The sequence below is a fragment of the Cyanistes caeruleus genome, chromosome 17 (assembly GCF_971803275.1).
Source record: "Cyanistes caeruleus chromosome 17, bCyaCae1.hap1.1, whole genome shotgun sequence".
NCBI classification, from domain to species: domain Eukaryota; kingdom Metazoa; phylum Chordata; class Aves; order Passeriformes; family Paridae; genus Cyanistes; species Cyanistes caeruleus.
The window spans coordinates 13,667,049-13,694,336 of NC_141717.1; the positions used below are offsets into that span (position 1 = coordinate 13,667,049).

General features: G+C 42.2%; 1 protein-coding gene across 4 annotated transcripts in view; it reads right to left on the minus strand.

The window, feature by feature from the left end:
* Positions 1-27,141, minus strand: part of SMURF1 (SMAD specific E3 ubiquitin protein ligase 1) — a 45,496-nt gene extending 18,355 nt beyond the window's left edge. The window contains exons 1-3 of one of the 4 annotated variants that reach the window (XM_023947542.2): positions 26,879-27,141; positions 972-1,010; positions 478-586 (exon numbers count right to left, since the gene is read on the minus strand). In XM_023947542.2, coding sequence (XP_023803310.1) covers positions 478-586; positions 972-1,010; positions 26,879-26,933 — 203 coding nt within the window. In that variant the 5' untranslated portion in view covers positions 26,934-27,141. The remainder of the gene's footprint in view (positions 1-477; positions 587-971; positions 1,011-26,878) is intronic. The other 3 variants (XM_023947541.2, XM_023947539.2, XM_023947540.2) reach the window with 3 other exon arrangements.
* Positions 27,142-27,288: the final 147 nt, after the last annotated feature.

Here is a 27,288-nt window from a genome sequence, read left to right on the forward strand (position 1 = left end):
GGATGGCACTGCTCCAGGAGAGCTCACTAAGCCCTTGTGCTGTGTACCTGCCACACAAATATCTCTAAATTCGAACACTTAAAAGCAAAGTACCACTCCTTTATTAAGAAGGACTTTCTTCTTGAAAAAAAATCAGTCACTGAGAGGGCAGGGTTAGATGGGATATTGGGAGGAAATTCTTCCCTGTCTGGGGAGGTCCTGGCACAGGCTGCCCAGAGAAGCTGAGGCTGTCCCACCCCTGGAAGTGTCCAAGGCCAGGTTGGGAGCAACTTGATCCAGTGAAAGGTGTCCCTGCCCAAGGCAGGGGGTGGAACTGGGTGGTCTTTAAGGTCCTTTCCAACCAAATTGTTTTGAGATTCTATGAAATGTGACTCTTCTTGCTAACACCAAATGAAGTTGCAGTGCCAACACTGCACTATTTATTTACTAGACAAATCTCTGGAATACTGTTTACTTATGACCTTACAACCAACTCACAGATCGTAATGCTGATTCCATTTGGGGTCCAACGTGTTCTTCACAGTGTCAGTGGAATGGCACTGACCTGACCCATCCACAACTATTTTAGCAAATGGGTCAGGAAGTCCTGTGGAAAGGAAAAAGTGCTGTTAAACACAGTTCTTTGCTTTGCTGCTTCCATTAGAAGTTCCCCATCAAGAAAGGACAGCTGTCATTATCCTGAAAGTATTTTAGTAAATCCTGTGTTTGAGATGGAGGCTCTTGGTACCCCCCAGAACAGAGCTGTGAGCAGCAGCTGCCTGTGGTTCCATCACTCAGACTTTCAGCTGGAATTTGTGAGCCCTCAGTGTTTCCAGCCCTGAAGTCCACACAATCTACAACCCAGAGTAACATGTACTCCCGGTAGTAATGCTGTGCAAACGACACACAGATGAGCCTCCACAATAATGCACCATCTCCAAATAAATCTGATTAATCCAGAGCAGAAAGCTACACAATTAGGACATACTTACTGAAGAAATCTTTCTTTGCGAGATTCTTGGCACATAATACTGCAAAACAAAAAAAGGAGATAAAGAAATCTTAAAACCGTTAAAAAAAAAAAAGCTTTCTGGTAATCATATCAGCTAAAATAATACCTGATAATAATTCATAAAAAAACCCACCTAAATATTAACTGTAACCATTGTTTTCTTTATCTGGGATTGGAATATTTACATATAAATTTGGCTTTATATTTGCTACTTTAATTCTATTGTTATAACACACAGAAGATTTAATTAACATCCCTTTGCATTAAAACCTCCTAATTTTCTTTACTTCATGTTTACACAAATGCTAAATCAGATTTTTGTTGATGTTTCAGAACCCATCCATTTTAGAACAGGGGCTAAACATTTTCTGAACAAAGAACAGAATTCTGGATTCTGGGATTCCTGGAAGAGACCTTTTCATTAAGTCCCATCAAATGCAAGTGAAACCTCCTGCTCCTTACACACAAAGTGTGACTACAAGGGGAGACAAAGCATGGCAGGAATTCTGCAACAGAAGAAGCAATCTGTAAATACACAAAGGTTTGGGGATAAGTATGACAGGGCTTCATTTAGAAGAAAAATAAATACACTGAAAAAAAATCTGCATTAAGATGTTTTCCTTTGAAAGGGCCACAAATGAGACATCGTTTCCCTCTCTCCAATTCCACTCACCAGCACAGCAGTTTAAGAAAAAATTAGATCAGGAAACTCCCATCAATCTCCATTTCTACCAGGCCTATTACCAGCTACAAGTCTCATTTTGCTTTTCCATAAGGACTGCTCAGTAGGATCTCAGCAATCCAAGTTGTTTAGTATCCATTAAATTCTTCTAACAGGCCAGGAAAAACAACTCCAGAGCCAAAGAGGAAAATATTAGAGCTCTAACTTATCTCAAACTAAGATCCAAGAAAGGAAGGTAACTATAAAAGACCTAATTACTGCTGAGGGAGTCTCTTTCCCCAGTGGGAAAAAAAATCTTTCAGCATGAGAATGAAGGCTCAGAAGATAATCAATGGCCAATTCCCCAGGTATGGACCATTTCCCCTTCTCATCTCCATCTCCCTTTCTTCCTGACTTACCCTCAGTCTCACTGTAATTCTATACTGGGGAAAGGGAAGGTGCAAAGGAACAAATACTTTATTTATTTATTTTTATATACTTCTACTAGAATTCCACCTCTCAGCTCCAGAGAAACATTCCCTATGTAACACAGGCAGCAGAGAAAAAACTGCCTCATGTGTCAAGCAAACAGACCAAAGAAATCCACTATTTAACCCAGAAGCTCATGAAAAAAACAAACAACGCAAATCCTCTCTCTTAGTAATAATTAAAGCAGGGACACTAGGAAAGTATTTTTAGAATGGATTACAAATTACTTATTTCTTACACTGGCAAACTGTATAAACAGAGAAAGATTCTCTTGTATTTTTTTTTTAAACAACTGACCAAAAAGAGAAGTGTGCAGGACTATGGCAATTCAATTTGAAACAAAGGATTAGAGAATTACCATCCGCTGCTCTGTGGAAGCACAACAGAGCAACTTTTAATTTCCTTTTCCTGTCATGTTTCTGAGGAAAAACTTCTCAAGAAAGAGAGACTAAGTACAAATCAGAACTTGAGCATGCTAGTACCAGCCAAAAGCAATCCTGAAGTTCTTGTGAGATTTTAAAAATCAAATAACTTTACTTTGCCATCCCCAGTTTTAAGAATAATTTATTGAGCTGGAGAAGGATGACATCTGTAACTTTCTGCATATGGTCTGTCCATGTAATTATTACCTTTATTCTATATTTCAGGTGTGCTTTCAAAATAGCTGCATAAATTTCTAAAGCTATTATTGAAGAATTATATTTTTCATTTAACTCTGTTCCCTCTGCCCCAGCCTTTCAGTCTACAGTAGATGAGCACAGCTGCCAATTTTCCACTCGTAGCCTGTGAAACCCTCAATTTTCGGTTGCAAAAATTATTACTCTTTCTTGTAAGAAAAATATTGGCACAAAAGCTAATAGCTGAAATAAACCTTTATGGAGCAATCTTCAGAATCAGGCTGCCCGAGATGGACCATTGGCTCTGTTCCACTATTTGCATGTTAAACCCACTAGAGCAAAAAATATTTGCAAGAGCTGTATCACTTAAAAGCCACAGATTTCTAAATTCCAGTAAAAAAACAGGTGGCAAAGGTCAGCAACGGGAGACTTGGATGCAAAATCATGCCAGCAGCAGAGCAGCCAGCCCCTCCCTGCTGTGCAAAGCTGGGACTGTGCCACATTTCCTTCTTAAACACATCTCTTCAACAGGAGAGGACCTGATGGCTGCTGCTTCAAGCCCCAAATTCATGGACTTGGGTAGGTTTAACTACAAAGGCTTAAAAAGTTATTAATTTTATCCCTGGTTCAGAGGGGGTTTAGGAGATGAGACAGACTCTAAGCTCTTTGCCCAGGCCTTGCCCAAATCCCCTCTTTGCCCATTTTCCAAAGTGTTTTTTCCTTTAGTTTTTCTTTCTTTTAAACAAGAAAGGCTCTGGGCTTGTCAGCAGGAGTGATCTCCCTGTATTTGTTGCAACATTACGAAAAGTACTAATTCTCCTGACTTGGGTATTTACGTTCTGCCTCCTCAAAGTCAACCAACTTGTTTCAGCCTGACACAGGATTTGTTTATGCTCCACTCCTGATTGTTGCACAGCTCTGAAGAACTTCTTTTTTTAATACAACAGATCCCAAACAACACTGAAACAATGTCTTTACATCTAGATTATAATATTTATAAAGGGATGGGAATGTTTTTTTAAGTACCCGACATTATTGAGATAATTTCAAAGGCCAAATTAGCCAGCTGGGTGAAGTGCTAGTGTGAAAGCATATTTGGCAGGAGGTGAAGAGAGGACGAGCCTTAGACAAAGTCAGTATTCACCCTGGGGGTGTAACCTGAGCGAGCTGAGAGATTCCTCTGCCAGGCCCTGGTTGTCCACCCTGCCTCCAAACAGAAATGAATCATCTGCTGTGGTTCAGGAGGTGCTGCAGGAGCAGGACTGGTACAGTGAGGAGAGCACGGAGTGGCACCAGTGTCTGAACAACCCAGCTGAGAATTGCATCAGCAAGCTGCTAATTCACCCTGAGACACCATCCTGCAGCAAGGGCAGCACTTGCAGAGAGGCACAGAAAAACAGTCTGGGAGAGGAATCATTTCAAACATTCCCAGGTAAACAGAGCCTGACTGCATCAGCACCAGAGTTATTCCATACACCACAGAATGTCTCTGGAAGGGACCCATAAGGATCACAGAGTCCAACTCCCAACACACCCCATCCCATTGCACACTGCTAAGATGTTACAAGTGTTTCCAGCTGTACAGTGTACAAACGACACAGTTTCCTGGGGGGAAAAAGTAAAGTAAATAACGCAAGTGATGAAAATATTCCATAGGCCCAGCCTCTACCAATGCAAAACAGCAGGCAAATGTGCACCTGGGACTGCATTCACTCACACTTTGCAAGTTAAAGGTAGGAGCCTCCATGCTCAAATTAAGGACCTTTACATGTGGATATGATCTGAGCTAACCACTGCCTTCAATTTAGTATCCAAGTTAATTTTGGAGACAAGACAAGACAAACCAGCAGTATGTCCACATCTTCCTTAGAAAAGGTGGGTGGGGGAAGTCACAGTGAATATGCTGGCAAACATCCCTTTCAGCCATCTCTGGCCTTCCCGTGGATATTCCAGGTTAATTATTTATGCTTGTACAAACAGGCAGCCAGATTCCAGGATACATTCGTTTTACTTTGTGACAGAAGATAAACACAGGCCAGCAGGCTGATGGCGCAGAAAGGACTTCACTTAATATTTCCTTATGTATAGACCATCTTTAATCACAAAGATATGAAGCACAATCATTACAAGCACCACAGGCTGGTTGGTTTGTTCTAAGATAGAAGCAAAGAAGAACAATGAGGCTTTGGAACAGAAAGTAATAAAGATCTTGACACAAAATTAAACTAAAGTTACTGCACACAACTGGAAAATGAAAAAGGCTGCAAAGCAAGTCAAATTTGAGGTATCCAAGTAATGGAAATATCTCTGCTAATGCTTCAAAGTCTGCGTAGGTTTTGACTTGTGAACTTGGTGGCCTGTGTTGGAGGACAGCCCCCTGTGTTTGCCAACTCACAGCCTGGTTTCCACAGCAGAAATCCCACCATTCTGAAAAACAGTTTTGGGAAGGCTGCATGGCAAAAATAATGTACATGAAGTGGAAAAAAATCCTCCCCCAAAAAAGAAGAAAAAAAAAGCAAACATCAGCTATTTACCACATGCTGCTCCAACACCCCACAGCTCATGGCCCACAATTAAAATCTTTGCTGAACCTCTTATGTGAAATCATGTCTTGTCCAAACAGTTCCGTGGATTTTGTGGAAAATACTCTGAATACCACAAGCCACCTCTTCTGAACAGCCCTGAGGAATGACTGTGCTTACAGTTGTGTTTTCTGCACATAACCTTAAATGAGACTTCACTGCAGAAAAGGTCTGGTTTTATTTCTACTACCAATCCGTGAAGGTTTTACGTGTCTGTTTTTTTTAAGGATGACAATCATTTATATGTGGTGGGGTACAAAAAATGGTTTTATGGGAAAGGAAAGATGGCTGAAGTGTGTAAAAATGCAGTTTCTCTAAGGCTAGCCACATCACTGAACTGAAATACACCGCTTTATTCACAAATTGCACTTTAAATTGTCACCACAAAGGCCAAGGTTTCTATTCTAGACATTTTTTTGTTTGCTTTAGGAATACTTTTGGTCTTCCTCTTCAACTGCTTGAGACTGAAATGCATAAATCCAGACTGCTTTAACTTCTCAGTAACCGAACCCGAACCGCTGCAGTGCCTGCGAGCATGAAGAGATAAACAAACCCACAGCCTTCCCTTACTTTTGCCAAATAAGCCAATTAGCTGTATGGAACTAATTTCATCCTGACATGCACCCTGAGTGGCCTTCACTAACGACCTCAGCATTGTGGTGCCAATGAGATTTGCAATCTGAGACACAATCCAACCAAAAACCCCTGAGACCCCTCTGACTTCAGACCTTGCATTCATGCCCTGACACTGGAAGGCTCTGCCTGAACTCATGCTAAACCAGACCTTGACTACCAGATTAAAGCAAGGCTTCATTATAAAACCCTCAATTCTCAAAGAGTCACTAGAGTTGATACACGAACCCTTTTTGTGGCCCTTTTGTGTAGGCTGCAGTAAAAATCAAAGCCTCTTTTCAAGGCATGATCTCCTCGTGGGCTGGAACTTGGCTTCATGTAGCCAGTTGCAAACACTAGACAACTTTGAAGAGATCTTCAAAAAACCACACACCCAGAAAAAGCCATTTTTATTAGTCCATTAACATGTCATTAAAGTATCTACTTAGCCAGGAATAAAAATTCCATCCTACCTGAGCAGAAACCAGTCACGAATGAGAGGCAGTTCTCCTACTGCAAACAAAACCAAGTTGACAAAACACAAGAGCTTCATCTCCATTCCTAACAATTACTCAAACTGAAAAATTCTCCAACAATAATTCTTCACATACAACCAGCAAAAGGGCTGACTTAGCCCTCAATAATATAAATCATTGAAAAATCCAGAGCAGGGCTATTGGAAGAACAAGACTCATTAAATTTCCTGTTAACTGAGACTATGTGCAGCACAAGACCAGTAAAGCAAGTTTAAAAATTAACTGACTGAGATGTAAAACTTGGAGAAACACTGAATAGTCATGGAATCAGCTGAAGAACTTTGCAGGGATAAAAAAGGGAGACCAATAGCAAGGTGAATTAATGCTGATGTACAGAATCTGAGAAAGGCGCACAAATTAGAGACTGGAATAAGCTTATCAATTATTCTTCATACCAAATTTTCCCTCTCTTCTTCCCCCTCTGCTCACCCTAACAAATACCTGAGATAAAGGTTACCTCTCAGATTAAATCTTTCATTAAATCCCAGCTATTGCCTCAGTTCTCTTATGACTTTGCAATGCCTCCCTCTAATCCAGGCCAAGAGCCTTGTCATACTCTCCCCATTTCCTAGACAGACATTCACCCTGAGTATCCCCAAATGCTTGAGTCTCACAGACACACCCTCAGCTCTGACAGCAGAAGCTGCCCATGGGGTTTATCTGTCCCATGTGCCACTCAAATTGTACTTCCACAGGTGATTTTTCTTTTAAAGTTTATTTTTAGGGCAAACCTTTTGTAGACTGCTGTTTCACCACCTTCAGCTAACTGTGCTTCTTGGCCCTGTAGTGTTTGCTCAGATGTAGGAAATACAGCCAGAGATGCTGGGGCAAGACTGAGACCCCAACTGGTGACATCTCCTCTGTCAAAAAAAATGCCCTTGAAGCTCTGTCTTCCCTCACATCCCTTCCACTTTCTCTTTGCTGACTGTCTCTAAACATGTCCAAAGCACAACCAGTTTCCGTGAGAACTGGAATTTAAGAGCCAAGTTAGTTATTACTCTCACCATTTTACAGCCATTCCCAAGAACACCCCATCCATTGCACAGCTTTACCAGGAAATATGTTAACAGAACATAATGTAATTTATACCCACTGTGTGGTTTCTAAAACTCAGTCCTCCACCCCCACCAATACAACTCCCAGGACCACATCCAAGTGGGACCATAATTTTGTAAGGAGAGATTTCCCAAATTCAGTCATGATTTTGCTTTGTTTAAGTATCCACAAACAGTCTCCCGATTCCCTGAAAACAAAGGATACACTCAGGCTTCAGGTACAGCACCAGCCTCTGTATAGACTAGTAAGATACAAGAATATCTGCAAAAACCTCAAAATTGCTGTTAAGACCACACAGAATAATATGCTGTTCTCAGGGTAAATACAACCTCTTAGCTGAAAGCTAAACAAAACAATTCCAATGAAAAAATTCCTGCTGGAAATACAAAATGGACTTTTCATTTACTCCATACTTCACTGTGTAAGTGACAGTTACTGGGATCAACACAGCTCTGGAATTCTTCCCTTATTCAATCTTTTGTATCTCTAAGCACATGCATTTGCATTGAATAATTTGTATTTCCAGGCAAGCGGTGTCTATCCAGACAGACTTAATTGCACACCTTGCACATTCTTGTGCTCACACTTTGGATCAGACACAACATGAGCTGTGCGACATCATCACCAAAATAAAGCTAAAAACACACCAGGAAACTATGTGTCTCAATTCTTTTAAATTGCATTAAAACGAAGGAATAAATCCATGCTGAAATCTCAATACTTTGCTTTTATAGTTACCCAAGCACCACAAAAGCATCTGGAAAAAAATTCCTAAAGCATGAAAACCATGTTCCTCCACCCACATGCACTCATAACTCGGATTCCAAAGTGAATTTTACTAAGATTGCCAAAAATATTTTGCACTTTTAATATCACTGAGCTTTCAAAAGCATCTTTTTCAAATCCCTAGAAGTGTCAGCATCGAACAGGACCCTGTTCTCATCCCAGCACTGTTCACAACAGGTCCCAGGCAGAGCTGGGGATCGAGCTCAAACCCAGCCCTAATCCCACAGTCCCAGTAACAAAAGGTCCTTTCTAGAAATCCTGTCCAAATGTTCAGATATATGAATTTGTTTCTCTGGAAAATGTGAGGTGAACAACAATAAATTAAAAATCAAATATAGAAAAAAAACTCTGAATGTTTTAGATATTGCTGAGGCATAAATCAGGTATGAAATGGTTGACACTCCTATAGTGGAGAACAGTGCCTGTGCTCAGTCAGCATTTCAGGGAGGTGTGTTTCATTTAAGGTGTCTCTGAGCTTCACTTTCCTAAGTTCAAGGTATAAAGCCTTGAACACCTTCTTTTCATTACCAAAAAGGAGCCTAGAAGGACTCTCCTGTGCAGCTGATCATTTCTTACTAATTCAGTACATAAAAGGCTTTCCCAATAAATATTATGTTCATTATAAAACACAGAAATTTAGATTCTTCCTCTTCCCAGATATTCTCTCTGGGGCTACCCAGACCACTACTACAACTGCACATTTTATAAGCAGTTTGTGAGATTCAAGTTACCAGTATGCTTCTATATTAACAGCAGCTTTTCTTCTCCCACAGAACACCATCCAATTAATGGACTTCGAGCTTTTACAAGCCATTCATTTCCTAATTCCGTAAGGAAAACCTGCACAACTGCTCTCTGCTGCTTTATAAAGGAGGAGAAAGTGCAGAACAAGAGACCAAAACCAGAAGCAACACATTTGTGGGTGCTTAACTGAGCACTACAATTAGGAGATTCACACCAGTTAAACCAGACCCAGCCTTGGGGTCCTGTCCATGGAGCAAAATGCTTTTGAAATATCAGGAACACAACACACAGTTTTGTAGTTTCTAAGCCAGCACTATCTCCAGCTCAATATATAAATATTGCCTTGCCTCAGAAGAGCTGCTTGTTATGCAGAAAGCAGAAGGGAGTCTGACCTGCTGCTGCAGAACACGTGAAACCTGTGAAAGAAGAAACCTTGGTACAGAAAAATCTTGGCAAAATTTGAGTAGATACAGCCAAGCAACAGTTCAATAGAAACACTGAATTTTTGTCAAACAGCAAAAGGTCTACAACTTCCAAGATAAAACAAAGCAGATTTCTCAGTTTAAAACATAAAACATATGTTTTGTATCTCCAAAGAGTGGCTGGTATTTACATTCCTTCACATACAGGTAGTGTCAGTATTTCAACAAAGTAATTTGAATGTTAAGTACTATTGTAAAAGAGGAAAAAAATGTAATTTAACACATTCTCAATCTCAATTTAAAACTGAGATTTGTTTTTCCAGACAAAACCAGTATTTGGCTTCTTTGATATCTTACTGCAATTAAATAAGGTATAAAATCAACTTTACAGGAACAAAAGTTTCCAATTGGGGTATTTTAATAAACAGTACAAAATTAATGTCTGGTTTTCATCAAGTGCTAAGAAGATTGCTCAAAAGCAAGAACATTGTTATTCAGAAAAATGAATGGCCTTATGTGTAAGTTGTAAACTATGTAAACTATTAGCTCATCCCATGAGGTTTAAATGTATCAGTAAAGGAGCTGTAGTTAAACAATCCACATGGAACATTGCCTTAGTGCTCAATATACAGCTTTGGCTCTGGACTGCTCAACTCAGTGTTAAACTTGAAGCTTCCTTGTGAACCAAGAGCAGGAAGCTGGCAAAGGAATCACTTCAATGACCCAGGAAGATGCTGATGTTGAGATTAACTTCCAGCAAAATGAAAGGGAAAAAAATCCCTGTTCTAAAAACATTGAAAATACAAACCAACAAATTTTGCCAGAGTAATTTTTAGAAGCTCGTAAATAAAAGTATAAAAACACTGATGACCACTGTGGTCACAACATTCAAGAATCCACATTTCTTCATTCATACTGAAACACTGAATGAAGAATTTTCAGTACAGAAATTCCCCAGGAAAATCTGGCCTACACGCTACTATGTACAAAGAAAGATGAAAACTCAGAACAGGGACTAACTTATTTCAGTATAACCTAGACTCTTTTGCATTTCTTTAATAACTGGAAATCTTGTAACAAGTCATTGCTCAAAATCTATTGCAAAGAATAACACTTACCATGCACCTCCTCTGGCATTACTAACTTCAGTAACTGCTACCAGGACAAATTCCAGCAGGTACTGAATGACTTTTCAAGAGGCACAGTCAATACCCCAAATTTTTTTGCAAGTAAATGAAAAGCATTTTTTCTTTCAAGTAAGGCATCACCGTATCACTGCTTTACCACCACATACCTCAGGTTAACAAATACCTCAGAAACTTTCCCTGATTTCCACACCATCTCGCTCTTTTCCATGCTTGGATTTTAACTGAGGTATGCTGAGTGCTTTTTGGCATGTTTGGATAGAAACATAAAAAGCCTCAAGTCTTGTCATGTAAAGCTTTTCAAAGCCATGAGCCTTGCTGCCAAAGAAACTTTTTCATGCTCTTACAGCTTTTGCCTTCCTTATTCTCAGACCTGCTGTTTGCTTTGCAGTCAGGACGGTCACAAACGCATGAGATGGAGCAGCTCTTTCTGAACTGACCCAGAGCGAGCACTGACTTAAAAATCAGGGCAGTGAAAGTCCGTGTTCAGTGAAGAGTTAAGGGAGCACAAAAGCCCAGAGCCATGAGTTCATTCTGTTCTAGGCTACTTAAGAGAGTGGCCAGCCAAAAACTGAACCAGCTGGAATTCATTCCCAAGTACTTCTTTCTTCCCAGAGCTCCCTGGGCTGTCATTATCAACCTGAGGATAACAAACATATGGATCATCAAGATGGAGTTGGTGCTGGAAAGAAGTGGCAGAGCCTAATGGCCCATAATAAATGAAGTCTTGATCCGAACTTGGATCTCAGTACTGAGGTATAAACGCTTTTAATGTCGTAGAGGAAAAACTGCCCACACTAGATGGAATTAAACATTCCACTGACTTCTCTTCTTGATGGTTTCCTTGTTACCAGCTCTTGCACACATCTATTTTTGTCTTCATTACCATTTCATATTCAAATTATATCCATCAGATTCCAGACGATTCAAGAAGCTTGTGCAAAAATATGGGAAAAATGACACCTTGACCATCCAGGTAAAATTTAAAAAAATAATTCAGGCTGATTAAGTGCTGAGCTACAAAATGGAACAATTACTTTAATTTCCTACACAAAAGCTAAAATAAAGGTGCAAAGTTTAAAAACAGGAAGAAAGAAGAAAAATTGCGTTTGCCCAAATTAAATTCTTGGCATCCTTTCTCATTTTGAATCAGGTACATTAGCTGTTTTACAATATTGTTTTTAACTCCTGGAATTTTTTTCAATCTCCAGTAGCTTGTTCTGTGATTATTCAGCCCTTTATAATCCCTTCCAACATCCACCCAAGAGGCTACAAATCGCTCTCCATTGTCTTTATGTCTATTTTTTCATTTGTTCAGAGAACTCAGCTCCAAGTCTCCTTGTTTACAAATGAGAAACCCAAGGCAGTCCCAAACACCCGTGTTTGTGGAGGGCAGCGATGCTAAAAGGTGAGCAGCCACCTGGACACCTGCCAGGGAATCAGCTCATCTGGGCTTATTAGCCTGGGCTTTGTGCCAGCCCTGCTGAACCCAGGGAGGGACGTGGGGAGGTGACAGTGGTGGCACTGGGGAAGGAGGGGGACTGCAGGAATAAGGAAGCTGTGGCAGAGGCGAAGGAGAACGGGACAGAAATGAGGCTTGTTCCAAAAAAAGACCGCAATTACAGAGGTATTAATAGCTTTGTGAAGCCAGATTTTTATCATTCATTCACCTACTTTTGTTCTTTTATTAACCCCAGGACTGCATCATTGTTTTCTTCTACAGGACATCTGTCCAGCTGTAGCAGGGAAAACATCCCTAAATAACAAACTTTCCAAGGAATTAGTATGAAAGCTTTTACATAGAGGAAGAAAATCTGATTTAATAACCAGTCCCATTTAAAAACTACAATGAGAGAATGATGTGTAAGAGACTTTTTTTGGTGCTGCCAATTCTACAGGATAAGTCTTGTCTACCAGAAGCACAAAGACACACTCCCTAAAATCCACCTAATCACCTATTAGTCACACTAGTGGTAAATCCCTAAAAGCACTTTGGCCCAGGCCATGCAAACGCTGGATGAACTGAGTTACATCAGTTCTCATCTGACTTCCTGGCAATGAGCTGCACGTGACTGCTGCTGTGCCCGAGGAAATGTGGGTCAATCCGTGTGCGTCCCGGTGCTGAATGTGCACGCTCTCGAGGGACACACAGCTCTGTGACTCAGGAGCACCGGGCTGGCAGGAAGGAGATTAGTGCTGTTCCATGCTGGGGCATTCACACAGCACTGCTCTTCCTCTGGAACAGGATCTTGGAGCACTCCAGAACTTCCTCAGCAAAATGCTCCAAAATGTTCAAATGATGGAGAAGGCTGTCAGGCACATGCCATGACAGCAGCGGCTAAAAGCAAACTACTTCCTTCAGAAGTAATTAATCACCCGTGGTGTTTGGGTGTAAACACCCAGATCTCACAGCCGTGTGTCTCAGCTCAGCAGCAGTGAGATGGACAATCAAACACTGCTGCTGCTTCAGAGCTGGGGGCCTGGAGCAGGATTCCTCCCAGGGCATGCCCTTGCTGGATGTGGTTAACCAATAACCTCATGGTAGCACCCTCTTCTTCCAAAGCTGATCTCCAATTAGTACCAAAGTCCAGCAGATCGCTTTTATATCCATGTTATCGCTCTCTTCCACAAGCAAAGCCACCCTCTTCACTTTAGGTATTTTAAGCAAAATATCTCATTCTTGTGTGACCTAAGGGAGGCACAAAACTGGGATCTGAATGCACCAAACAGGACTCTATGAAAAGAAGGCTTTTATTCCAAATAAAGCTGTATCAGCCTATGTGTTACTCCCTTGTTCTAATCATATAGGCCAGCATCTATTTAAACTGCCAAGCTAATGACTTCAAATTTGATCAATAGTCTCTGTTTATTCAGCCAAGTGCTACTGACAGTCACCAGGGATGAACAACAAAACAAACACACTGGTCAGAGCCAATCCCTGGTTGAGCAAGAAAATCCAATCTGTGATGGCAAATACCCTTCGATTGATGGGGAGGGAGGTCTGTCGCCCACGGACACGGACACAGCCCCTCTCCTCTGTGCCCACAAAACATTTATCTGCATTACTCTGCTAACAGCCAGCTCGTGAGCTGTGTGAACTCAAGCAGAATTAACATCACTGAGTGGCTCCAACTCTTATCGTGTGCCATTGTAGCTATGCTAAAATATTTCCATTTGTTGTCAGATTAAGCATGGCAGGACATGACAACAACAAGAGGATGTCACTAAGCCTTTGGACCATAAGCAGTGACTTCCCTTGTTGTCACCTTATCCACTAGAGAAGGAAATTTCCTTTGGAGAAGCTTCAAGAAAGACTGGAACCATCTTCTTGAAAGCAGGACAAAAAAGTCCTTGACTGAATTTCCAGCCAAAGGATGCTAGGAATGTTTTAGTTACAGACTGGCTGCAGAGAGCAAAATAAAAATAGAGTTTAGAATGAAAATACATAAGTAGAGCATGCGTAGCATTCTAGCACAGATTTTTCTTTCAAAACAAATAAACATTTTCATTGCAAAATCAGTTTCTCAACAGTGGCTTAGCAACAATATATGTGGACCTTCCTCCCATGAGCAATTTTTATGAACAACCTGCAAGCTACCTGCTAGAGGAATCTCCCTTTCAAATCCCAAGTGAATCTGCAGTCACAAAGACTGGGATCTGGGTGAAAATGTTTCAGTGCATTATTCCGACCAGGATCTTTGGTCACAATTTTTTCAACATTATACATTCATCACTTTGCCTGACAACAGCACCTGTTTGCCATTTTCCTTGTACAAAATGTCAGTCTCCATTACATCAATAAATTACAATCCCACTACTGCTCTGAGATACTTTGATCAAAGGTATTACATAAATAAACTGGAGCTTGAAGGAAAAAATATACGATGCCTCTTCCTATACAACCTTAATGCATATTCAGACACAGGATTTTATGCAAGTGACACCACTCGGTCGCAGGATCCTGCAAAAAAAAAAATATGAAGAAAGTTCTCTTAAACAGAAAGTTTTTTTATCAGGCTACTATATTAGCACATCCAAAACCCAGAACTTAATACCTAAAAAACCCAGCACATGACACAGCTGGTTCACTCAAAGCCTAAGACGTTTGCTTTCCACTTTAAATTGATTAAATAGATTGAATACGTTACATTTCGCATGGATGGTTAACAGGGCTAATATTCCAGACAAAATGAAATGCTGTATGAGGAAAATTCTCACTAGGGCTACCTCCCCCTGGATATATTCCTTGCTCTCACAGTAATTTAGTATAACGGAGGCCTAACAATTTCACTGAACAGGATTACAAAAACAGCTCTTCACAGTTCATGGCACAGAAGCTCCCAGAAATATCTATTTCTTCACTACCTTCTCCACGCAGGGAATGCACTTGAAAAACAGGCTGACACTTGCTTTGTGAGCATCATAAAATAATATAATGTTGGTTGCTTTGTTTTTATGAAGAAGGTGCTTCTTGTTTATCAAATAGCCGAGATATTAAAAGCCAGCCTTTTATTTGCATTCGTATCACTGAGAGGAGTTGCACACCTCAAAATCAGATATTGTCCAAGCACTGAATGACAAACTACAGATAAACCCAAAAGAGAGCAAATTTTAATAAAACATTTCCACAAGAGAAAAACCTTTAAACACCATTTCACTCCTTACTCCAATAAGCTATGTGGCACTAATTTGAAGTGATAGTGCTGTTCTTTTAATTAAAAAATGCCAGTAGGAGGTTGATGCAGTGGCTGGTGCTGGAAGCGACGTGCTTGTAGGGTGCAGCTGAAGCTTTGTGTCAGGAATTAAGGCACAATTTCAGCTGGGTGAAAAGGCAAAACAAAACCCCTAAATCCAAACAAACATATAGTGGGTGTTATTACAGGTGCCTGATAAAGTCATCTGGATATTTGCCTCAGAGAATGTTAAATTCTGGGGGGGAAAAGAGCCAACAAAACCCCCAAACACTCTCACTGCAGTTCATTAATCTTGGTTTACCTATAGGTGGTGTGGGACTTAATTCAGGTTTGTCACTCCCCTTCCTACCTCAGAGCTCCTCTCTCACTTTCCCAGGTTGCTCCTTCCACATATCCTGTGCACAGGGGTGGGATCAGGACCACTCTGCCAGACCATGGGAGGGTGATTTGCTCTCCCAAGCTCCTCATCTCCATGAGTCTTGAGCCCTGGTATGTTTAATGTCTCTGCCTTTATCAAATTTGACTGAAGTCAGATGAAAAGCCAAAAATTAATAAGAGGAGAAAGACAGGTGAGATCCCTCTTCAGCCTGGTAATTTTTCAGTCTGGAAAAAAAGATTAAGCTTGTCCTGTAAGTTTGTCCATCAGCCTGATGGTCAAATAAGGCAGCACTTCATCCTGAAAAGTGTAGACAGCTTCCACATTCCAGGTTTCACTGCTGATTTGTGAAACACCAAGAGGCTAAAAAACTGATTAATCTACAAGAAATCCTCACAAAAATATTTGCTGGATCATTTCCCCGCCGGTCTTGCAACATCTTAATTCCAAGAGCTCAGAAGAGGCCAGCAACCACATCCAGGACATTAAAGAAGAGCTCTACATTGGCATCTGGGAGCAGGACAATCCTTAAAACCAGCAGCTGCTCCTCCTGATACAGCCTCCCTGAGGAAGGAACATCCCAGAAACAAGCAGGACATCTTGCCTTTACTTGGCATATTGAGCAGCAAAGAGAAGTCAATTTATCCAAAAGCTTCTGGTATATTTACTCACCACTCCTACAATGACTATTTCAATCACGTTTACACTACCAGCATCATCTCAAACATCACAGATAAATCTGTTTTCTTCGGCTGTTTCAAAGTCTGTTTTCTCTCTGCACACTTACAGGATTTACATCCTAAGGCAACGAGAAAAAAACCTGTTACTACTTTCCAACTGGGCTTTATTTTCTCTCCCCCCCCCCATTCTATCAAAAATAGCTCTCATCTACGTTCTGGTTCAATTTGGAAGTAGCACATGCAGACTTGATAAGCATCCTGTAAAGGAAATGCCTTGAATTGCAGACGACTTACAACACATTTTCCCAAGCAACTTTCTATAAATCTCATTTGATGGCTGGTTTGCTAATTTCTATTGAAGTTTATCAAAATATTATTTGTAACAAGTCAAATTACTTCTGTGATTGCACAAATAATAAAAAAAAAATAAAAAATAAAACAAATGACTGTGCCTCAAAGTCCAAGCCAAGCTGCTGGGTTATACTGAAGTGTTATTTATCCTGTTACCAGACAGACCTGGAACTCCAAGGAGGTATTTAATTTTAAACTAAAGAACACAACAACAGAAAAGCACCTATTTACATGTTTCTTCTGTTTGCCAAAATCTCCTTCTAGGGCTGGTGACAGCACAACTAGTGGAGCTGATTCCATTAACCTCAGCAGATCCAGGGGTTGCAGGCCAGTGTCGGGCTGCCCGGCTGTCTCACATAGAGCTCAATAAATGAGCACAGACACATTAATTAATACATCTTGAAAGAAGTCTATTAACATTAAATTCCCTAAAATTCTTGGAAAGAAGGAATAAAAGATGTAGGTGTTCCCATTATGGCACATTAGCTGTACACATAGCATACTATTTTTAGTTAATTATTGCCCAATATGCAAAAGTCACTCTTATAAAGAGCCAGACACTTATTCCTACACCCTGGGCTTTTCCAGAGGCAAATTTAATGTTGGATTATTGAATGAATGAAGGGATCTCTGGGAAAGGATGCAGAGATTTAAAACTGAGAGTGGTTACATCACGGAACTTGGTTATATCACACAATTACCAAGTTGTATAAAGTCACTAAAGCCTGAGTTCAGCACTGAAGCCCTTCTCTGCCTCCAGAACATTCAGAGGCTGATGGACCACGCTGAGTTTCACAGCTGAACCATTTTCCGGCATCTTCTGGCTTCCCTAACTTCACTTCTACCTTTTAACCTCATCTCACCTTATTTCACCACTCATCTGTGCAGGGGGGACCTTGGCAGAAGTACTTTGACTCAAAAGCAATTTCTGGGCTGGGTTAAATGCATCAGCCGATCACAGCATAAAAACACTTTACGTAAGGGATGGCTGGGAGATGAAAAATTAGATACACAGCAATTCCCTGCCAATTCCAAAATCCACAACATTTCAGGCATTATTTTTTTTTTTCACTAAGCCATTTCTGCTCTCTCTGATCTGCTCAGTAGGGTATTTACAGACACATGAGATATGAACATACCCACTGCAGTACTTAATGTGGCCATTGCCTGTCTGCAGATGTTTTTAAGAAAGAGATATGAGAGACACTGCTCGGAATTCCTTGGAATATAAAGCACTGAAGTAAGTATCACTTCAAGAGCCCAGAAAATTCACCCAATTTCTCTTTCAAAGGCTGACATCAGACCTTTAGCTTATGCTCACCCACTCAACAGCAAACCCAAAGTTTACCAAATGTAATGGATTCTCTTTCTTTAACATTAAAGGAGCAACAATGAGGTATCTGCTAATTAGACTTACACTTGTAAAATATGATATTTTAATTTTGAGTTGAAGTGAAGTTCCCATATGCTTATAAAAATGTCTGCACATGGGAAAGGAACCAAAACACATCAGCTGCAAGGACAAAGAACAAGGATTCCCTGGGAAATGCATCAATCACCACAAGTCTGAATCAAACTGAAATTCTTCATTTTCTAAATTCTGTACTTTTGTAGTCAAAAAAATGTGTTAAAGCAACAGTACAATCCATATATAGTTCAGTTTCAGTCTGGAGTTCTGGGGTTTTTTTTCCTTTTGCTCTTCAGGAAAACAGAGCACATGTATTTCTAAAGACATTTCCTTTCCAATAAACTTTTCAGGTCATACACCTCATGTACTAAAGAATGTGAAAACACTGACCACAGAGATTGAATTTTCTGCTGCAATGTCCGGCTGGCTTTGGGGCTGCAACACAGACCAAATCTGGCATGTGAAGAAAGGTCAAGGCCATGAAAAAAGAAAGGCTGGACTGATGTGAAGAGTTGCCAAAATAAATAAATTATTTTCCAGTATAAGTAAGAATGGCAACTATCTTCAGTATTTTAACCTTTATTTTGAGGAGAAAAATACAAGGGAGAACTTTTAATATTGTCCTGGAAACATTAGGGAGATAAATTAGAAGCCTAGAATTTAACACATACAAATTTAATTTGCTATTTTGTGACATAAACAAGACATGGAAACTTTAAATTGATAAATATATAACCATTTTATTGTAGTCTAATTATTAGCAGAAACGGGCAGCTATTTAAGGAAGACAAAACTGTAAACATATTAAAAGGTCAACAAAAATGCCATTTTTCTAATTCACTTATCCAGAAATGCCATTTTGCTCCAAATAATGAAATGTATCTACAAAGATCTCAGCAACTTGAGGAAAAAAGATTGAAGCCTATCAAAAATATTTATTTTCCTGCTACTGGTTACCTATGAAAGCAAAAACTCCTGCAAGAGAAGGATAACAGCAGGTTACCTATGAAAGAAAAAGAAACAAATTTTATTTTCTTCAGCAGACCTTCTTGATAACGAGTTGGGAAAGAAATATCCACCATTCAAAAAAACCAACCACAGGTAAAACTGTACATTAGTGAGGACATTCAGAGAAACTCAGCACTCCTGGAGTACAACAGGCAGTGTAGTGGTCAATAATCCTTGAAGTCGATAGCGTGGTTTAACACTGCCCTTCATTCCTAAACTGCTGTACAGCCTCAGGAATCAGGACCCCAAGTGTAAAATGGAAAGCTGGTACAAAGTGCAATTCCACGGGATTTTCCATCGTTTCTTACGGTTTAGGATTATGAGCTTAACCCATTTGAACTGCTCCATCACACAACGGCCAAGGCACAGCGCTGCTCACCGGAGCCGCTGCTGAGCCAAGGACAACTCCCTCCAGCTGTGGCGAGGTGAGCACAGCTGGAACTGCTGCCTGCAGCACGGCGAGATCACTGAAGGGATTGTGCACTATTTTTCCATTACTCCCAAACAATAATGGATTGTTTTACCCACAAACAGATGAACAAACCTTCCATTCAAATACTTTCTGTTAAATTGTATTAGTATGCGTAATAGTGCCCATATCCTCCAAAAAAAACCCAGGGAAGAGGATTTTTCCGGGGGAGGGGAAGACGAGTAAAGCAGGCTCTGCCAGCTTTATCTATCTATGCTGGGAATTGGGTAGCCTTGGGGATTTTTGCCTGCTGTGCTTAGTGTCCTTGACAACAAGCCAGTTTGAATTTTGGCCTTTAACTTGACAAAAATGACTTACTGAAGAGGAAGGCATCAAGCTATTACAGCCCTGTGGAGAGATTCTTTCTGAAACAGCATGGATGCTTACTCTGCCAATTCAACTAGAGCATCATCAGATTTATCATCCTACACCCCAAATATTCACCATGTAGCTGCCAGTTCATAAGAGAGTATGACAAAGTTTCGTCATTTCCGCTATGTTCTCCAATTATATTTTATGACTTTCCCAGACATGGAAAACTGTAAAATATCCCCAAGGATCCCCTCTCATAAATTACCGAATTTCCCCTTAAACACGTGTGAAATGAAGTTTAAAAACATGCAGCATCTTAATGCTAATTGACCTACTGCCTCACTTAGCAAACACACATGCAGCTTTCTTCTTTTATTACATTAATACTTATATAAATAAATTGATGTATACACATTTGCTGCGTGGCTTAGGAAATCGCTAATGTCTCTTCTGATTTTCTCTCCCAAAAACTCCCAAGAAATCACACACACACACCTGAGCTTTTCAATGTTCAGCCCTTTAGTCTAAATCCTAGAGCTAGACTTACACAGGGAAGCTGAGTTTGCACTGAAGCAGCTGAAGTGCGAGCACAGGTTTTCTTCCACCAGCTTTCTCACGGCAGGTGACAAATTTTTGGCAATGAGGGTCAGCAGACCAGGAAGGAGATAACATCTTGAGTTACTGCAGCAGTATTGCAGGAACTCATTTGTAAGCACCTGAAACATCACAATGTCAGAGCAGCAGCCTCCTCACCACCAGCCATAGCACAAGTGCTCCATGTCAGCTACCCGCAGGCTTAACTGCAAGCTTGCCAACAGACGTGGTAGAGAATGTCAGATGATATCCAGGTGAAAAAAAAGCTGAAGTGGCTCAACTGTAGTGTTGTCCTCACAAAAGTACCTTGGGATGGTAAAGCATCAAGGACCATAGTAAAATCTCGGTGAAGACACTCCCTAAAAGCTGAGCAGATCCAGAACACAATGGTTATCAACCTTGAGACTCAAGATCACATTAACTCCTCTCTGCCCTGACAACTGTCGGTACAGGAAAGAACAAACCATTTGCAGTAACAGTTTATTTTGCTCTGGAAGAATAAATCAGCATCTGCTTCCATGAAAAACATGAAAAATATGAAAGCTTTCAGTAATATTCCAGGCTTTAGTCCTTCTCATAGTAATGCTATTTAACTATTTTGACTATTTCCAGAGGAATAATAATAAAGAAACATAACAACAACAAAAAAGATTCCATTCTGAACTTAGAGGAAAAGATGGCAGATGGAACATCTCTTTCAGCCTTTTTGATTTTGCTTCTCACTCAAGTCTTACATGAATTGCTGTGCTGGGTACATACCTAAACTTCACACCCAAACAACTGATTTATCCACATCTTATCCAAACCATTCTGCTCTATCCTGCTGCCTCCACCAAGACAGCCCAAACCAACATGGCAGTGAGTAGTTGACTCAAGAACCATAAATAGTAGCAAGTAATCCAAACAGATTAATCCAGCTCTAAGCATGGCAACTGGACTGGCTTCAAGGTGGGCAGCAATCCAGGTAAACCTCCAAAACCCACACACATGGATGGTATTTCCATGATGTACTTCTCTTTTCTGTGACCCCTCAAGCAAACCTCCAGCCAGCTCAGGAACAACTGAGGGGGCTGGCTGATCTTTATTTACAGTGGCAATTTTAGCAGCCTTAGAGCTGCTGTCAGTAAAGTTCCTCTACCCAGCACAGAGAAAATCGTGGTATAAGAGCAGCCTCCTCACTGAGAAATTCAACACTGCTTGTATTTCCCTGGTGATGATTAATTTTGAAATATAAACAGAAAGGATGATGCTACAAAATCTTAGAAATGTGATAAAGCTGTTTCAAGAAATGGATAAGAAAACTCTTCGTAGACTGGTGGGCAGTATGCAACAAAAAAGAAATCATGAACTGCACAACCACATCCCAAATCACATTTCTTTATATGAAGACATTCAATTTGACAAAAGAAAGTTTCAAGTCAGGAATAAAGTAGTTATTGTTTTTACTTTCCCCGCCTGAGGGGAATATTCAAACAAACTCCTTTTGGTGATTTAATTTACTTCCACCAGGACAATGGTGCTGGCACAGCTTTGACTTACTGGGAGAAGAAAAAAGGAGACTTGCTGCTCATAGCCTGCACAGAGGAAAAGGCTGCTCTTTGGATTCCCGCTCTGGCAGCCCAAAAATGTCAGCTGGCCAACTGCAAAGGCTGTGCTCTCCACTTCCTCCCGTGAAAGCAAGATTTTATTTTCTTTAATGTTCCCAGAGTTACATGCCTTGAGCCTCTTTGCCCTTCCCATCCACAGGGCTCTGAACAGCCACGAATTTACCTTCACGAAAACGCTGCTGCTTCCCAAGGCAAATGGGGAAGGGAGGCAGAGGGAGATTAAGTGCCTTGCTCAGCACCACACAGGAAATCTGTGGCCAAGCTCCGCACCGAGCTCCAGCCCCGCGCTCCAATCACAGCCGGGGCCCCGCTCCCAGCAGACGTGGGGAAGAGAAAATCCTTACGAGAAGAAAATAACGAGACATGGGTTTCGACACACTCCCAGATTACCACACTAAATAAATTTTGAGCTACCCAACTGCTGCTTCCCACCGTGTCCCCCATGGCACAAAACTGGCTCAATATTAAATACCAGCTGCCAGGGAGGCTGGGATGAGCAGCCAGATCTTCCTGCCTTCCTGCCCCAGTGCTCTTCACCTGGAACCGATGGTCCTGATGCCCAACCATCAAACTACAGCCAGCCCATGATGTAATTACCATGTCTGATTGAGAGATCCTTACACAGATATTCATTGTTCCTGAACAGAGGACAGGAAAGTGTCCAGGTCACCAATATTAGTGTTGCTATTGATCAGTCAGTTAACTCTGCTGCATTGATCGATACATTAGCCATGAAAGAGAAACAAAACATCATGACATTTGGGACACCTTTGAGCCTTTGCAACAATCCTAAGTGAACATTGCTCTAATGACAACATAATGTTTTATCTTCTACTTGAAGTCACTGTATTCTTTTATGGATTCCTTAAATTACAAGTGCAGAAAGTCCCAAAGCCACCCAGCTACCAACTGGCCAGGTTTCATGGCTGGGGCTTCCCTGAACTGCCTGACTACACTGAGCTGGAAGTGCGTGCAGGGTACTCGTCTGTGTCACTGCTTCCCTCTTCCCCTTTCTTTGCCACTGCTAAGCACAACCACCTTCCTTATCAAAATTTGTCACCTACAAACCCCCCTCTGGCTCCTTTCTCACCTCACAGCAACCACCTGCTTCATCATTGTCTTCCTCAGTCCTCCCCGATGCTTCTGACATTGCACTTTCTTACCCCTCGCACCTGGGAGGATTCTCACCTACACCTGCCTTCCAAATCTGCCACCACGAGCAGCAAACCTTCCCAGGCCAGGTTTCCAAGGAGGAATTGAGGACTCTGAACCACTGTGAAGTGAGGTGCTTGGAGAGGATTATTTGGATCCTCCTGTTACACCAACTCCAGCTTCTCTGTTAAACTATTTTGCCATCAGTTCTCAACACGGCCATTGGACTGTGTATGTGAGATCCTCCCCCCTCCTGCTCCAGCTAGGAAGTGATGCATAAAGTTGAATTTTCCCCAGTTCCACAATGGCCCCAGAAGCCAGCCAGCTTTTAACACCTCAGCTGAGACCCCGCTGAAAGAGCCAGAACCAATGAAACCAGAACTAAACTTGCAGCTTTTTTGTTAAAGTTCCATGTTTAGTCCATTTCTTCACAGCCTTTCCAGTTCCATCCGCAACCTCTGCCCACAAGCTACCCAGACCAGGGTGTCTCTCATACCCAGGACAATGAGACTGCAGCTTTCACCAGTGCTTGTGGGTGATATAAGAGTGAGCAAGACGTGTGTAAGCCTTGGAGATGATGAACCCTTTGGAACTTCCCCAGTGAGCAGCAGCAAACAAAGGATACAGAGAAACACAAGGATAAAATGGGACATGTGTTCTGTGAAGGTCCCTGCCCTGTGGATTGTGTTCCTCCTTGACCCAGTAGACCCCGAGCATATTTGGCAAGGACATGCACCCACAGAATCACTTTATTTTTCCATCCTTGTGTTGGCAATTCCACCACTGCTGTGCTGCCCTGATGACAGCACACATAGGAAGAGACTACAGATTTAACAAGAAGTTTTCTCTTACTTTGCCTAAAACTGTTCCAAGGGACAAGGCCAGAGTATCTCTGGCTCTTGCATCATCAGCTGGGGTAAAGGTTTTAGTGGAAACAAGAGGAGAAGCTGAGATATGACAGGAGATTAGCATATTTGAGATCCACAGGCCACAAAGTCATTTTAACCTGTCATGCAACTCGTTGTTATGTTGAGGTTTTTAGTAATTCTGCACAGGGTGCATTATTTGCCATTTTACTTCATTGCAATTTGCATCAGGCGAGGACTGACATCATTCTGGATAAGCTGGGAGATCACTTCTGGTAATCATCAGAGGATTGAGAACTTTTGGATATATTCACATAAATAACCCCAACACTCTGCTAACATAAATACCTTTACAACAGATGAGGAAAAAATTCTGTCTTTAAAAAAATCGCAGGATATTCAACCACTGTTCCCTTGCCATTCACCCAGTGAGGCTCACAGACATCCTAAGTGGTATTTACACTGCTATTTTCAGTACTGCAAAACTTCAGTGGTGCCTAATCACAGGAAACACAATGCAAGTAGTAAATCATAACAAACGAGGTCCTCTGTCTTGATTTAAATGTGCTTAAATCTCCCAATAGCCAGGGAGATGAGAAAACAACAGCCAGGCTGGCTGCAGCTATTTGAAACAGGTAAGTCAGCACCCCAGTCCCAGCCAAGCCAAGAACTCGGCATTGCTCAACGATTCCAGGGCTAAACCTCTCCCAGAGCAATTTATTTGTTGATTAAATACAGCAATTTTTGTCACATCACCCAGGTTTCCTGCTTGTAAAAACAGAAGATGTGTTTGAGCAAGCAGGAGATTTCTTCAATACAGTTAAAAAATGGGGAGTAATAAAAAATAAATCTACCAAGTTACTCAATAAGCTGAAACTTCAGTCTGTTCCAGGAAATGTTCTCAGCTCAGAGAGAAGGCCAGTGTATGCTCAAAGTAAAAAAGCATTTTGTTGCAGCATTCAGCCTTTAAAATTAAACCCAACAGCTTCTCTCTGTTATTTAAATGATCTCCTCCAGCTCAGAAGGGCTATGACCATGGCCTAAGTTACTTAACTCACATTTTTATTGACTGACTTGCATAAAAATAAGCCACATTAAGGACTGAGCTGACATTTGGTATACATCACCACAAAACTCATTTCAGATCAAACATCATTCATACAACCTAAAAATATTTCCAGCCTTCTCCCATCCAAGAAAAGGATTTTCAGATTTACATTATCCTCACAAACTTTGGTCTTCTGAAGCACAAGCAGTGCAGAATCAAAGGATTAAAAGAACACCAGGATTTTTATTTTTTGATGATCTGCCTCTGAGTGTGTTATGTGCCAGGAGCAAGTTAACCTGTAACTGCAGTTCCACCAGCACCGTTTTCTCATTATTTGCCAATGTTTTATGCACCCACACACAGAAGATCCCTATCCAGGGTTCAATTCCGGTCACCCAGAGCAGCACTGTGGCTTCTCCAGCCCAAGTGACCTCCAAGCATCCACTTGTTGCCTTTGAAAGACTGGATTGGACCTTATTTTTTAATAATTCACACAGCAGTCTCAATGCAAACAGGAACTGTGTGTCTTCTCATTAAAGAAGCAGACTCGGCATCGACCGGAGCAGTTTCCAAAAGACTTAATCCAGATCTTTCAGGGTCCAACATAAATTGGTTTATCCATCCATGAACCCTCCAGAGGCCTCGCACGGAGGCAGGACAGACACAGCTCTGGCTGTCACCTCCTGCACGGGGCAGGAACTTCCAAAGTTGAATGCCGTGGCATGTGAGAACAAGTTGAGAGGAAGGAGGGAAAATTAAAAAAAAACACGCAAAAAAAACCCCAAACCAGCTAAAAGCAACTAAATGAGTATTTTCTCATTAGCAACTGAGTTATCCTCCTCGGCACACAGGAGATTGGGGGGATTGTTAATTAAAGTGAAGTAAGGCGAATTATGAAAGGCTTTGCTGAAAGCCAGTCTGTGGGAGAGGTGGCCCTGGGAATCTTTCTGGGAAAGGTGGAGAGGAGACCCCGTGAAGGGGTAGGGTGGTCTGCAAGGGTGGAACGGGGGGCGCAGGGATACCCCCATGGGAGAAGGAACAGGGGAAACCCTGGGAAAGGGCTGGCAAGAGGAAAAGGTGTCCCAGGGATGCCCACAGACAGGGAAGGTGCAGAAGAGACCCCAGGAAGGGGCTGGGAAGGGGGCAGGGTGTCACAGGCCCCCCCCCCCCCCCATACACTGGGAGGGTGCTGAAGAGACCCCACAAATGGGCAGAATGCAGGGGAGTTATCAACAGGGACCCCCCCATCGGTAAGAGTGAAGAAGGGACCTCATTTAGGGTCAGGGTGCTGTAGGGGGTGGTGAGTGTCATCTTCCATGGGAGAAGGAGCAGGAAAGACCCCAGGAAGGAGAAGCGTGCCCTGAGCTGTTGGAAAACGAGGGGGAGACAGTGACAAACCCCCGCCCTCCTCAAATTTATGTGACCCCAAGGGGGCTCAAGCATCCCACGCCGGAGGGGCGGGAAAAATATAAATAAACAAAAGAGCAAAAAGGCTCCGTCGGGCCACAGAGGTAGAAGCGGAACAGAAAAACGGCGGATAAAAGTTAAACAACGCTGGGAGCTCGGGCCCGGCCGCCCCTCCCCTCACTGCCAGGCCGGGGAGGGGAGGGGACCCCGGGCCCAGCCGTGGATGTGCGGCCACACACACACGGTGCCGCCGCCGCCCCGTTACCTGTGAGGCGGATCTTGATGCTGGATCCGTTCCGGCGGGTACCGGGATTCGACATCGCGCCTGGAGGAGGAGGATGAGAAGGAGAAGGAGGAGGCGGCGGCGGCGCCGAGCTCAACCGGCGGCCCCGTGCAGCCCTGCCATGCGAGCCCGCCCGCTCCTCACGATGCCGGGGATGCCTGGGCCCGCGCTCCGGCGGCCGCCGCAGGCTCAGCGCCCTCAGCGCCCTCAGCCGCCGCCTCAGCCGCCGCCGCTCCCGCCCGGCCCGGCCCGGCCGCGGAGAACCGTGGCCACGCCCCCGCCACGCCCCCGCGCACGGCGGAGGGCGGTGACGTCAGCGCGCAGAGCGGCGCGGCCGCGTTCGGACGCCATGAAGAGAAGGTCGGAGCAGAGAAGGTCGGGGCGTGGCGCAT